Source organism: Sarcophilus harrisii, chromosome 1, assembly GCF_902635505.1.
Source record: "Sarcophilus harrisii chromosome 1, mSarHar1.11, whole genome shotgun sequence".
NCBI lineage: Eukaryota > Metazoa > Chordata > Mammalia > Dasyuromorphia > Dasyuridae > Sarcophilus > Sarcophilus harrisii.
In genome coordinates this window covers 908226-921980 of record NC_045426.1, presented here as the reverse complement: position 1 = coordinate 921980, position 13755 = coordinate 908226, and the positions used below count along the sequence as shown (strand labels likewise).

The following is a 13755-nucleotide window of genomic DNA, read 5'->3' as shown; positions in this document are numbered from 1 at the left end:
GGATGGCCTGATCCATCAGAACTGGTCATCATCTAGTATAGTTGTTGAAGTATATAATGATCTCCTGGTCCTGCTCATTTCACTCCTGCTGGTCATTTCTTACCGAACAATAATATTCCATAACATTCATATACCACAATTTATTCAGCTATTCTCCAGTTGATGGGCATCCACTCAGTTTCCAGTTTCTGGCCACTACAAAGAGACCTGCCACAAATATTCTTGCACATACAGGTCCCTTTCTCTTCTTTAGTATCTCTTTGGGGTATAAGCCCAGTAGTAACACTGCTGGATCAAAGGGTATGCACAGTTTGATAACCTTTTGGGCATAGTTCCAAATTTCTCTCCAGGATGACTGGATATATTCACAATTCCACCAACAATGTATTAGTGTCCCTATTTTCCCACAAGGTGTGGATTATTTCTAAAAGCTTTCTAGTAGAATCTCTGGAGTTCTCTAAGTTTACCATCATATCATCTGCAAAGAGTGATAATTTGGTTTCCTCATTACCTACTCTAATTCCTTTAATCTTTTTCTCAACTCTTATTGCCAAAGCTAGTGATTCTAATACAGTAGTGAATAATAATGGTGATAGTCGCTCCTGATTTTATTGGGAATGGTTGCAGTTTATCCCGGTTACATATGATGCTCATTGATGATTTTAAATAGATGCTACTGATTATTTTAAGGACAAGTCCATTTATTCCTATACTCTCAAGTGTTTTTAATAGGAATGGATATTGGATTTTATCAAATGCTTTTTCTGCATCTATTGAGATGATCATATGGTTTTTGTTAATTTGGTTATTAATGTCATCAATTATACTGATAGTTTTCCTAATATTGAACCAGCCCTGCATTCCTGGTATAAAACCTACTTGATCATGATGTATTACCCTGGGGATGATTTTCTGTAAACTTTTTTGCTAATATCTTATTAAGATTTTAGCATCAATATTCATTAGGGAGATTGGTCTATAATTTTCTTTTTCTGTTTTCAACCTACCTGGTTTAAGTATCAGTACCATGTCTGTGTCATAAAAGGAATTTGGTAAGAGTCCTTCATTCCCTAGTTTTTCCAATAGTTTATATAGCATTGGGGCCAATTATTCTTTAAATGTTTGGTAGAATTCACATGTAACTACATCTGGTCCTGGGGATTTTTTCTTGGGGAGTTGATCAATGACTTGTTCTAGTTCTTTTTCTGAAATGGGACTATTTAAGCAATTTACTTCCTCTTGGATTCTGCTTTCTAATCCCTCACCCAGAGCCTCATTTTTTTTTTAAAAACCCTTCTTTGAAAGCCACTCTCCTTAGTTAGAATTTGTTTCACTTAGAACTCTCCTCTCCCTCAGTCTAATCTTCTTTCATTCCTCCCTCTCCCTTTTGCTACTTTCTCTGCTCTTTCTCTGTTGAACGAAGGGTATTTCTGTCCCCGCTATGTTTGTCCCTGTGTCTTTCGCTCCTCTGGTGACTTCAGTCACAAGGCAGCATCAGGTGCCAGCTGCTCCCTCCTCTTTAGATGTACAGAGTCCCACTTGGATGCTACATTAGGGGACATGATTTCCCCAGCCCAATGGTATTCTTTCCATCTTCCTTTCCATTCTTACCATAAAATTATCTAAACAGAACAAAACCAGTTTTAGGCTCGAATCAGTTGCTTTCCGCGACCCCTGAGAAGGATCGTGAGGAAGGGTGGCGGGCGGGCAAGATTTGAGCCTGGAACTCTTCCCCGTGCCATCTCGCCGCCGCTCCCCTTCCTTAAAGGTCTATTTTCCTCCCACAGGGCCATCCTCCGTTTGGTTGGGTCAGTTATTGTTGGCTGTAAGCCTGCGTTTTTAGTCTTCTGTGGTCCACACTCTGCTGCTTTGTAGCAGTGGCGGCCAAGTCTTGCGTGATCCTCCTTGACTCCTCAGGACTCTCTCTGGGCTAGTAGCAGTGGGTTTGTCTTTGACCTGGGAGCTCTGGGTTTGGCCTGGGGTCTTCCTGGGAGTTTTCTTTCGGAGGTGACTTTATAGTCTCTTTGCCCTTTGCCCTCTGATTCTTGTTTTTTGTTTTGTTTGGAGGGGCTTTTAGGTGGTGGTTTTTAAGCTCTCATGAACCAGGTCTCAGCCCCATTTTGGTCCTGCTCTTCAGAGAGTTGGACGTTCCTCAACTTTCTCCTCCTTAACATTCTCTCTCCTCGATCTGTTATTTTTGTTAGGAGGCTACTTCTGTTTTCTTCGACCTTTTCAGCCATTTGCCTTTGCTTTTGTCTTTCCTGTTTTGCAGGATCATTAACTTCCCTTCGGTCCCTTCTGCTTTTCAGAGTTTGTTTTCTCGGAGCCTCTTAGCCTCTTTCCATTCCATCGCTTCCTTTTCTTTTCCCAGTTTTTCCTCTGATGTACTCATTTAATTGTTAAAATCATTGTTAATGCTTAAAAAAAAAGCCCCAAGCACTTCTGCTCTTTGTCTTCTGCTCGGAGATGTTTTGGAACCATTCTCTCCTCCCGGGCTTGGTTCTTGAGAGTCCCCATCCTGCTGGCGGCTCTTTAGGGTTCCCTGGATCTTTAGGGCTTCTTTTTCTGTCGTTTGTTTATTCTGTTAGCCTGCTTCCTGTTAGGGCAGAGACTCCTAGACAGAAGGTGGGGGCGGCCCCAGGGTTTTTCCCAGGGTCTCAGGGATGTGTGGGCTTTGGGTGCTCCCCAAGTGCAGTTTGGAGAGAGAGACGCAGGTGAGAGCCAAGGTGGGCTGGGCCGTGTGAAGGGCTGTGGGCAAATGGGAAGAGGTAGGGAGCTTGTCCCAAGAACCCGAGCGTGAGTGCTGGCCCTGGCCACCTCTCCCTCCAGCCGGGGTCCGGGCCAGTAACGCAAGTCCGCTGCCATAGTTCCTCTGGTTTGGCTGTTTGTGTTGCCACAGGGTCTCTGCCGTTGTGCTTGCCCCTTCCCCCCCCCCCCCATTTCCCCCGAGGATGGGGCACGGCAGTGAAGGAGGCTGTTGAGAAGGCAGCCGGCACCTGGAGCTGCAGAGACTGGGGTTCAAACCCAGCCTGAAATGCTCATTAGTTGTAGGACCCTGGGCAAACAAGCCATCACCTCTCTCTCTGCCTCCGTTTCCTCAGCTTTAAAGTGGGGGTGACGAGGGTACTTGTGGGTAGGTTCTTGGTCAGATGCAGTGTGGTAGTATCTGTGAGATGCCAGCCTGGTGCCTGTGGGAGGTGCCACATAAATGCTGTTCCTCCCCCCCACCCCCTCCGCCGCTGAGCTTGTTCCTTCCTGGACGTTTTGGTCAGACTTCGGAAAGCCTGAGTGTGGAACCTGGGGTCCGGCGATGGGTCCCGAGCATCCCTGCTTCCCGTTTCAGCGAGCTGGTCTTTCCAAGCAGGTGCCTTGGGAAGTTCCTGTGCTGTCTCTGGCCCTTGGAGCCTTGCCTTCCAGGAGCTGCTTCAGAACCCCGAGGGAGCCAGCCCTGCCCCCAGCCCAAGGCCCCCCTGGGAAGCCTGGCTCTCACGGACCCTTTGCTCATAGGCGGTGTTGGGGGATGGAATCGCAGGCGAGCTGCTGCCCCCTACCTGGGTCCCCCCGAAGGCCCTTCTGAAAAAGCCGGGCTAGGGGTGGGCCGGACCCCACGGAGGCCGCAGAGGAGAGCCGCCAGGGCCTGTCCTGCCCCACCCAGGGAAGGCGTGGCGTGTCTGCTGGGCCCCCTCCCCTTTTTTTAGCTTTGAGGATGTTCTGTGGGCTAGTGCCCCCTCCCACGCCCTCACTGGACCTTCCTCCTCCTCGACTCTGCAGGTCAAAGTCGCTATCCTCAAGTACATCGAGACGCTGGCCCAGCAGATGGACCCGGGGGATTTTGTCAACTCCAGTGAAACACGCCTGGCCGTGTCTCGGATCATCACTTGGACCACGGAACCCAAAAGTTCTGACGTCCGGAAGGTATCTAGATGATGGGAGCAGCCTTGAGGAGGGGGAGGGGACTTGTGGCCTGCTTCCTTTCCCCACCTAGGAAGTGGGGGCTCTAAGGGCACCTCCCTCACAGAGTGCTTTTGAGAGTCAGACAAGATGGTCTTTGTCTGCCCTGGGGGGAGCCCTGGACCCAAGGGGGTCGTGGGTGGGAGTAGGCTGTCCTCCAGTGCCCTTGCCCCTCCTCCAGTCTGGTTCCGGGTTGTGACCCGGCATAGGAGGCTCCCCGCGGCCTCCTTGGCTGCTCTGGCTTGGTGCCTGCGGTCCTAGACATGCTTCCTTCATGGTCATCCCTGAGGGAGCCACGGCTGGCCACCCTCCTCTGCCTCCGCATTCCCCCAGGGAAGGTGTCCGAGAAGACAAAATGGCAGAGTCGTAGCCCTCCTCTGCTCGGGGTCTCAGAGGCTGCGGCCGTCCCCATGGCCGTCTGTGTGTGCAGAGCCTGGACAAGAGGCGGGGGCTTTCAGTGGCTGCCCTCAGCCAGCTGCTCTCCTTTCGGGGAGATGGCACGGTGACAAAAGGGGGTCTCGCTGCACCCTGGGAGGCTCTGGAAGGCCTCCCGGGGTCGGAGGGCAACGTGTTGAGGCAGACTGTCCGGACTGGGCTCGGCATCACCAGCTGGGCATCAGCTGGGCCCTGCCCACACTGCCTCCCTTGGGCCCTCCTCTGGCTGATGGCCCCATGATCTTGTCCCATGGGGGGGGGAGGGGGGACTGCAGATGCCTGGGGGTGGCTGGTGTTGCTGGGAAATGGTCACTCACCAGATCTGGGCTAGCCTGCTACTGCACTGGCCTAGCCTCCTATGCCAATCTCCAGAGCGGGGCTAGCCCACTATGTTGGTCTCTGGGCCTAGTTTAGCCCCCCAGGCCAGTCTCCAGGCACTAGTCCTCTATGCTAATCTCTGGACTTAGGCTGGCCTAGCTCACCATGTTGATCTCACTCTTGGCCTAGGCCAGCCCACCGTGCCGGTCTCGGGGCCTGGGCCAGCCCACCGTGCCGGTCTCCGGGCCTGGGCCAGCCCACCGTGCCGGTCTCCGGGCCTGGGCCAGCCCACCGTGCCGGTCTCGGGGCCTGGGCCAGCCCCTCCCTGTGCTCTCTGGCCCAGGCCAGCCTTCTCCCGCCGCTCGGGCCTGGCCTTCCAGGCAGCTCGGGCCTGGGCCAGCCCCGTGAGCCAGTCCTCCGCGGCAGTCCAGCCCTCCGACCCTGTCAACCTCTTCGTCCCAGGTGGCCAAAGCTTCTTCCCACCTCAGCCTCAGGCCTTCCTTTTCAGGCAGCTCAGGCCGTGCTCATCTCCCTGTTTGAGCTCAACACTCGGGAGGTCTGTGCGCCTGAGGAAGGCTTGCAAAAAGCGCTTCAGGATGGGTGCTACAGAACAGCCACAATCACTCATGCGCCATTCGCCCGGGTTCAATGGGAGCCCGGCAGGGCCCGCCGCTCCCGCTGGTGGAGGCTTCAGCCTAACGAGGCCAAAGCGGCGAGGCGCTGAGCCTGGGGCAGGAGAGCCAGGGGCTCAGCCCGGCGCCGTTCCACCTAGGGGTTCCACTGGGATCGCCTGGCCGGCACCTCGCTACGGCATGGTCCAGTCCGCACCCCGCCACCACTGGTCCGACCCGCGTTTCCGGCCAGGGTAATGGCTCGCCCGCCCGGGTGTCGGGCACTCGTCTGGAGCGCCCTCTCGCACGGGAACCGAACTCGGAGCAGGTCGAGCCCTGGCCGGGGTACGGAAGCCATGCCAGAGTTCCGAGCCCACCGGGGTTTCCGGCCTGGGGCCAAGGCGGCTGTCCAGGGGCGGCGGGCCAGGAGGCTCGGGCAGGGGCTGGGCACGCACGTGGAACTGACACTCAGGAGGCACCGCCAGGGGCTCCTGGCGCCCGCTCACCAGATGGGCACACTCCATCCGCAGCCAGGAGGGACGCAGCGAGCGCTCAAGAGGGAGTCCAAGAGGGAGGGCGAGGCCGAGCAGGTGAGGAGGCGCGGGGAGGGAGGGGGGGCAACGGCCAACGTTGGGGCCCCCTCAGGAGGCGCCCAGGCCAGGGGTGGCTGAGCGGCTCCCCCTCCCCTCCAGATGGGCAGCGACCCCCGCGCCGGAGGGGACGCCCCCGACCCGGGCCGAGGAGTCCTGGACAACAAGACCTCGATGCTCAACACGATGCCCCCGCACTCCTCCCCCCGCGCCCGGGACTACAACCCCTACAACTACTCGGACGGCGGGGGCTCCTTCAACAAGTCCGCGCTGAAGGAGGCCATGTTCGACGACGACGCCGAGCAGTTCCCCGACGGTGAGTCCGGGGCCGCGGGGCGGGGCTCCCGGGGAGGCGGGGCGGCTGAGACTGTGCGTGCCCCTCCCCCGCAGACCTGTCCCTGGACCACTCGGACCTGGTGGCCGAGCTGCTGAAGGAGCTCTCCAACCACAACGAGCGCGCCGAGGAGAGGAAGGGCGCGCTCTGCGAGCTGCTCAAGCTGACCCAGGAGGACGCCTTCGGGGTCTGGGACGAGCACTTCAAGACCATCCTGCTGCTGCTGCTGGAGACGCTGGGAGACCGAGAGGTGAGGGGGCGGGGCACTGTGGGGGCGGGGCCGGCGGTGGGTGGGGCATGTGCTGATGCGGGGGCGGGGCCTGAGGCGGGGCGGGGTCGCTCCAGGGGGGTGACCCTGGGCCTTCCTCTCAGCACTCTGTCAGAGCTCTGGCCTTGAGAGTCCTGAGAGAAATCCTGAGGAACCAGCCGGCCCGATTTAAAAACTATGCCGAGCTAACTATCATGAAGACTCTGGAGGCCCACAAGGACCCGCACAAAGAGGTCAGGCCTCCCACCCCGACCTTGTCAGGCCCCCGCCCCCTCCCCCACCTTGTCTCCCCCTGCCTGGGGCCCTTCTCCCTCGTGGGGCCCTTCGTGTGTGGTCAGGGTCTGAGCTGGCAGAGGAGAAGCTGGCTCCGAGGCTGCCATCGCTGTGTGGGCCCAGAGAGTCGAGGGGGCGGGGGGCACATCAGCCCTGGGGGGCCAGGATCACAGACCCAAACCCAGCCTGCGAGAGCCCCGGAGTCAATAAGCCGGGGCCAGGAGGCCTCCCCACCTTCCCCAGCAGCACGGTGCCTCCTTGGCTCCCCTGGGGCTCAGAGGCTGCAGGGACGGCCCCTTCAGCCCCCCCCAACCTCCCCTCGGGGAGTCAGCCAGAGCCTCCGCCCGTCAGGGTGTCGGACGCCGCGGGGGGAGAGGGGCGAGGCGCGGTCTGAAGCGGCTCTGGGTCCTCGTGTCGCAGGTGGTGCGGTCGGCGGAAGAGGCGGCGTCCATGCTGGCCACGTCCATCAGTCCGGAGCAGTGCATCAAAGTGCTCTGCCCCATCATCCAGACGGCCGACTACCCCATCAACCTGGCCGCCATCAAGATGCAGACCAAGGTGATCGAGAGGGTGTCCAAGGAGACGCTGGCCCAGCTCCTGCCGGAGATCGTGCCGGGCCTCATCCAGGTGAGCAGGGGCGCGCCGGCACGGCTGGGGGAGGGCCTGCCGCATGTTCCCTGCCGGTCCCGGGACCCCCGGCAGCAGGGCAGCCGGCACACGGCGATCCCGACTGGAAGCCCTCCTGTCAGCCCAGGGGCTCTGTGGGTAAGTGGGGGACCCACTGAGGTGCCACAGGGCACACGGTTGGACAGAAAGAAAACGGGTGTGCCATTGTGAGTGTGTCCTCCCCTCCCCCCCCAGGCGGCTCAGCCCTTGGGCCACAGAGAAGTCAGCCAGCCTCTAAGAGCCCACGCCATGAGGCTTGGTACTTGGTGATCTCTGCAGGGCGTGGCTTTTTGGAATGCCACCCTGGGTGAGGAGGTCGAGAGGGCCCGGGCCTGGCCGGCATCCCCCGGTCAGCTGGTCACTGGGGTAAGAAGCGCAGCTGAAGGGCCGAGCGAGAGCGGCTTCTGCCACGCATTTGAGCGGCGTTGCTGCCAGATTCCTGGCCTCCCTGCCTGAGGAGGAGAGGGCGCTCCCTCCAATCTGGAGCAGCCTCAGCAGCCCCATCCCCCATCGGGCAGTTTGACTCATGGTGAGGCAGTGGCCCGTCCCCGCTGCCATCTGGGCTGGGTCCTCGAGGGGCCATGCAGGAAGGTGCAGGGGAAAGCCTCGGCCCAAGAGCCGAGGGTCGGGAGGAAGCCTGAGCATGCCCAGTGCGCTCGGGAGGGGGGTCACCAGAGCTGTGGGCACGGCCTTCAGGGCCTCCTGCAGCGTGGGGAGAACAGCCCCCTTCTGGATCGTCTGGGGCTTCCAAGGAGACACAAAAGCAGCCATGGCGGATCGGCTGCCGGGGGCTGGGCCTGAGGGAGGCCGTGGGCCTCAGCCCAGTGCCCCATGAGGGGCTTTCCCCAGTGCCTTTTGTTGTTTCTTTTGCCCTTTTCCTCTATTTTTCTTTCCTCGAACCCTCCCCGGTTAGAGAAGAAAAGTGTCACAAGCTTTTTAAAAGTTGTGAATCACCAGTTCTCTCTCCTGCCACCCCTCCCCCTCGGAGAAGCAAGCACTTTGCTGCTGATTAGACACGGGGCGTCTTGTTGGTCTGGTCACATGTCATCCATGTTGCAAAAGGGAGCCTGGCCCAAAACCAAAGCTAAAAGCGGTCGGAGGAAGGCGCGCTCAGCTCTGCGTCCAGCCGCCCTCCCTTCTCTCTCCATCCTGGGGCCTTGGCAGTCGCCTCGGGTCGCCGTACTGCTGAGGGGAACGTGCTTGTCCGTGGTTGGTGGATTGCTGCCGCTATTCTGCTGCCTCTGCCCCCTTCCTACGCGTCCCTGCACTCGTGGGTCATCACTTCTCACAGCGCTCTAGCGTCCTGTCGCAGCCACATCTCCTTTGTGCTTTTTTAATCATCTCTTCTTTCTGCTTATAGATGTATATTCACTTTTTTACTACACATTTCTTTCTGAAATCAGGTTGGGAGAGAAAAATCAGAACAAAAGGGAAAAACCAGAAGGGAAAAAATAGGAAAAGAAGCGCGCACCTAGCGTGGGTTGCTTGACAGGCAGTCTCCATAGATCTCTCTCCGGTGCAGATGGCGTTTCCTGTCCAAAGTCTTTGGGATTGCCTTGGATCCTTGAACCTCTGAGAAGAACCAAGTACTTCACAGCTGATCATCGTTCTTGCTGTCATTTGTACAGTGTTCTCTGGTTCTGCTCGTTGGGCTCAGCGTCAGTTCATGTAAACCTTTCCAGGCCTTTCTAAAATCGGCCTGGCCATCGTTTTTATAGAACAGTAATGTTCCATCACCTTCATGCACATGACTTGTTCAGCCATTGCCCAGTTGACAGGCATCCGCTCATTTCCCATTTCTTTGCTACCACAAAAAGAGCCGTTATGAACATTCGCCTCCTTTATGATTTCCACACAGCCCCAGCAATGGCACTGCTGGATATGCCCAGAGTGACAGCCCTTTGGGCAGAGTTCCAAATTGTTCTCCAGAAGTGCTGGATCATTCCACAGCTCCACCAACAATGCATCAGTGTTCCGCTTTTCCCACATCCCCTCCAACATTTGCTACTTTTCCTGTCAGCCTAGCCCATCTGCACAGTATGAAGTGGTACCTCAGAGTTGTCTCGGTTCAATGGTGATTCAGAGCACCTTTTCATAGGACTAGAAATGGTTTCAATTTCTTCATCTGAAAATTGTCTCTTCTTATCCTTTGACCGGTTAGGCACTGGAGCATGACTTGGATGCTTATAAATGTGACACAGCCCTTTCTATATTTTTATCAGGAGCACTGGCTGTAAAGTGTTTTAATCTTCCCCTTTAATCTTGTGTTGGTTTTGCTTGTGCAAAATTTTTCAATGTAATGCAATCACAGGGGTCCATTTTGCCTTTCATCCTGTTCTTGATTCTTCTTTGGCCTCTCTCCTCCAAAGATCTGACAGGCAGGTTGACCCTTGTTCTCCTAATTTGTTCATGGTATCATCCTTTGTCTAAATCATGAACCCATTTCGACCTTATCTTGGTGTACAGTGTTAGGTGTGGGTCCATGCCTAGTTTCTGCCATACTAGTTTCCAATTTTCCCAGCAGTTTCTGTCCAGTAATGAATTCTTGTCCCAGAAGTTAGGGCTTTTGGGTTTGTCAAACACTAGATTGCTATAGTTATTGACTGGTTTGTCCTGTGAACCTAACCTGTCCACTTATCAGCTAGTCTACCTCTTAGCCAATACCAAATGGTTTTGGTGACCACTGCTTCATAATATAGTTTTAGCTCTGGCCCAGCTGGGCCACCTTTACTAGCATTTTTTTCCTCAGTAATTCCCTTGAAAATCTTGACCTTTTGATCTTCCAGATGAACTTTGTTATTTTTTCTAGCTCTATGAAGTAATTTCTTGGGAGTTTGAGTGGAATGGCACTGAATAAGTAGATTGAGGTCGGATTGTCATTTTTATTTTATTGGCTCAGCCTACCCATGAGCACTTGCTTTTTTTCCAATTGTATAGGTCTTACTTTTTTTGTGTGAGAAGTGTTTTGCAGTTGTGTTCATGTAGTTCTTGGGTTTGTCTTGGCAAATAGACCCCGACATATTTTCTTTTGGCAACAGTTATTTTCAATGGAATTTCTCTTTCCTTCTTAATGCTGATGATTCATGGGGGTTATTTTGTATTCTGCAGCTTTGCTAAAGCTGTCAATTGTTTCCAGTAGTTTTTTGGATGATTTTCTAGGGTTCCCTAGGTATACCATCTTATCATCTGCAAAGAGTGATAGTTTTATCTCCTAGTTGTCTATTCCAATTCCCTGAATTTCCTTTTCTTCTTGCTAAAGCCAACATTTCGAGTGCAGTGTTGCTTAATGGTGGGGATAATGGGCCTCCTTGACCCTGATCTCATGGGGAATGTGTCCATCCTCCCTCCATTACAGATAATGCTTGCTGTTGTTTTTAGATGGCTGCTGCTTATTATTTTAAGTTCCTTTTATCCCTATGCTCCCTAGTGTTTTTAGTAAGAGCAGGTGCTGTAGTTCGTCAAAAGCTTTTTCTGCCTCTAGTGAGTAACTCTTTGAGTTGTGCTGTTTTTGTGACTGAGATGGTCGCTTATGGCAGCAGTCTTCCTGACCTTGAGCCAGCCCTTGAGCAGACCCCGGTCTAAATCCCGCTCGGTCATGGCCCATCGTCCCGCTGATAAGTTATTGTAATCTCTTTACCGACACTTTATGTAAAATTTTTGCATTGATTCGGTTAGCGTCCCCTCCATTTCTGATCTTTGCCACCACAAAAAGAAGGGCCAGAAACCTTTTAGTGCCTGTGGGCCCTTTGCCCTTTTCTGTGAACGGACGAGTACGGACGTAGCACGGTCTCGCCGGATCAAAGGGCAGGCAGGAGCGTAGGTCCCGAGGTTCGCCAGAATGGTTGGATCAGCTCACAGCTCCCCCTGCAGGGCCTCTGTGCCTCAATTCCCCCCCTCTCCCCCCCAGCATTTGCCCTTTCCCTTTGCTCTCCTAGGAGCCGATCTGACAGGTGTGAGCTGATCAAAAGTGATTTCAGATCCTTTTCTCACTCAATCACTTCGTCTGTATCAGCCCGGGACTATTTCACAGGATCTCACCAGTCCCAGGCAGACAAAGCTTTCCCTCCTGGGCGGGGCTTCTCCTTGTGGCCATGTGGATCATGGCCCCTTCAGCCCCTGATGGGGGGCTCGTCCCACAAGCTGCCCCCCCAGCTCCTGCCCATACACCAGGGGCAGAGCCTGCTTGCTGGGAAGGGGTTGTGCCTCTGACGGGCTTTGGGCCCAGAAAGGCCCGAGGTCCAACACTTCCCCCACCCTCGCCTCTCTTCCAGGGTTATGACAATTCGGAGAGCAGCGTTCGGAAAGCTTGCGTCTTCTGCCTCGTGGCTATCCACGCCGTCATCGGTGACGAGCTGAAGCCCCACCTCAGCCAGCTCACCGGGAGCAAAGTAAGGGAGGCTCCGGGCCCCCAGCCCCGGGCCCCCCAGCCGAGACCCAGCCTGCTCTCCTGCAGCCTCCTGATCCCCACTGGGGGTCCTGTGCTTTCACTCTTCAGGGGACTAACATTGTCGTTCATGATGGGCCCAGTCCCCGGGGGCCCTGGGGATCCTGTGGGGTGGTCAGGAGGGCGGCTGGGGGCCAAACAGGAGGGCACCAGGCCTCCAGAACCCCTGGCTGTTATGGCCGAGGGTGCCCCCCTTTTTGCCTGGCTGACTAAAGTGAAACTCGTTCTCTGGTCCTGGGGGGAACTCCCATGAAAGGGCAGAAATGGCTCCGGGGGCTGGAGGCGCTCGCCCCCGTCCTCCCCGTGGGGCGAGGGGCGGGCGGTGAAACGCGCTCTTTGTCCCCCTGCAGATGAAGCTGTTGAATCTGTACATCAAGCGGGCACAGACGGGCTCAGGAGGGAGCGACCCCGCCGCGGTCGCCGACGGGCCTGGGCAGAGCTAGCAGAGGCCGCCCCGCCGGCTCGGACGGCGGGGGCGTCTCTCGGCCCCGCGTGAGCTCCGGCCCGCCCCGTGTTCGCTTCCACAGGGGGCCGCTTCAGCCTGCATGTGCCCGTCACCGTAGAGTGGTTCCAGACCAGGAGAACAGTGTTAATGCCGGTCCAGGAACCGCGAGTCCTTTCCAGAGATGAACCCGCTGTTTTTCCAGTCCTCGCTCCTCTGTCTCCCATTAACCTTTGCCAGTGTTATGACTGTAGAGACTTTGTAATTGCTGATTACGCAGGAACGCTCCAAGCTTCCCGGGGTTCCCCGAGAGCCCCCGGCCTCTCTCCAACTGCAGGACGACGTCTCTGGGCCTCCCTTAACTTGCGTTGGTGATCATGTCCTTGGCTACAAACATGAAATGAGCGGGAGGAAGAGCCACCCTCCCCGGCTGTGGCTGGGCCCCATCGTGCCCCAGTGGGGGCGGGATCGGGGGCTTCGAATCAGGCGGCCGGGCCCCACGGGGTGTGGGACTCCCCAGAAGGCTGGGGGCGGGGAGGGACCCCTGCCGACTCTGGACGAAGGCTTCCCCTGAGTCAGAGAGAGCCGGCTCGAGGTCCGGGGCCCCGCCTGGTCGTGCCCTCGGGGGGGCCGAGCGCAGGGAGCGGTCCCCATTCTCGGCCAGCAGTCTCTCTACCTCTGCGGGGCTCGCTCTCGACACCGAGCCGGTGCCCGCCCCGTGGGTCGCCCTGCTCACGTCCCCGCGCCGCCCTCTTGGAAGCAAGCTGGCCTGGCTGAGTCGGGACAGGAGATGGAGAAGCTGCGCCCCTCCCCGCCCCTGGTTTTCTTTTAACTGTTAATGACATTGTGTATTTATGGTTCTGTGCTTCCCGTTGTGCATACCCTGGCAATAAAGTTGTACATAACACGGCTTGAGAAGGATCGAGTGACGGCAGCCGGCCTCCTGTCTTGCTTTGGGCCCCTGGCTGGTTCAGCGCGGAACCTTTAGGGTCGGACCCAGATCGCTCGGGAGGCCTGCCCGGCAGCGCCCCAGAGACAGGCCGCGGCTGCCCTCTCCCCGCTGCACCCCAGTCCTTCTCCCAGAGTGGGTCCTGCAGAGGCTGCATCCGCCCCCAGGCACCTTCCCCTTCTTGGGCAGTCCCACGCTCCATCTCCCTCTGGGTGGCGCCAGTTTGATGTGCGCTAATGGCTCAGTAGGTGGGGGGTGGTCCCCGTTCGGGGCTGCGGATGCTGAGCAGTGCCCAGGGGTCCCTTTGGATGCCCTCCATCCAATAGGCTGGTGAGAAGGCGCTGGCTGGTTCCGGTCACTCACTGCAGAGCCGGCAGCACTGGGGGGCCCATGCTCCGAGGTCCCACACACCCAGCGGGAGGCGCCCAGGGATCCCCCTTTTACAAGGAGGAGACAGAGGCCCCCAGAGGGGAC

At 56.7% G+C, this 13755-nt stretch overlaps 1 protein-coding gene across 1 annotated transcript in view; it reads left to right on the top strand.

Annotated features, from left to right (window-relative positions):
* CLASP2 (cytoplasmic linker associated protein 2) overlaps window positions 1-13266 on the top strand; it is an 86378-nt gene extending 73112 nt beyond the window's left edge. The window contains exons 35-43 of the mRNA XM_031949161.1: window positions 3772-3915; window positions 5213-5260; window positions 5477-5905; window positions 6008-6221; window positions 6296-6489; window positions 6612-6740; window positions 7201-7407; window positions 11718-11834; window positions 12241-13266. Of these exons, the coding sequence (XP_031805021.1) occupies window positions 3772-3915; window positions 5213-5260; window positions 5477-5905; window positions 6008-6221; window positions 6296-6489; window positions 6612-6740; window positions 7201-7407; window positions 11718-11834; window positions 12241-12333 (1575 nt within the window). The 3' untranslated portion in view covers window positions 12334-13266. The remainder of the gene's footprint in view (window positions 1-3771; window positions 3916-5212; window positions 5261-5476; window positions 5906-6007; window positions 6222-6295; window positions 6490-6611; window positions 6741-7200; window positions 7408-11717; window positions 11835-12240) is intronic.
* The last annotated feature ends 489 nt before the right edge of the window (window positions 13267-13755 follow it).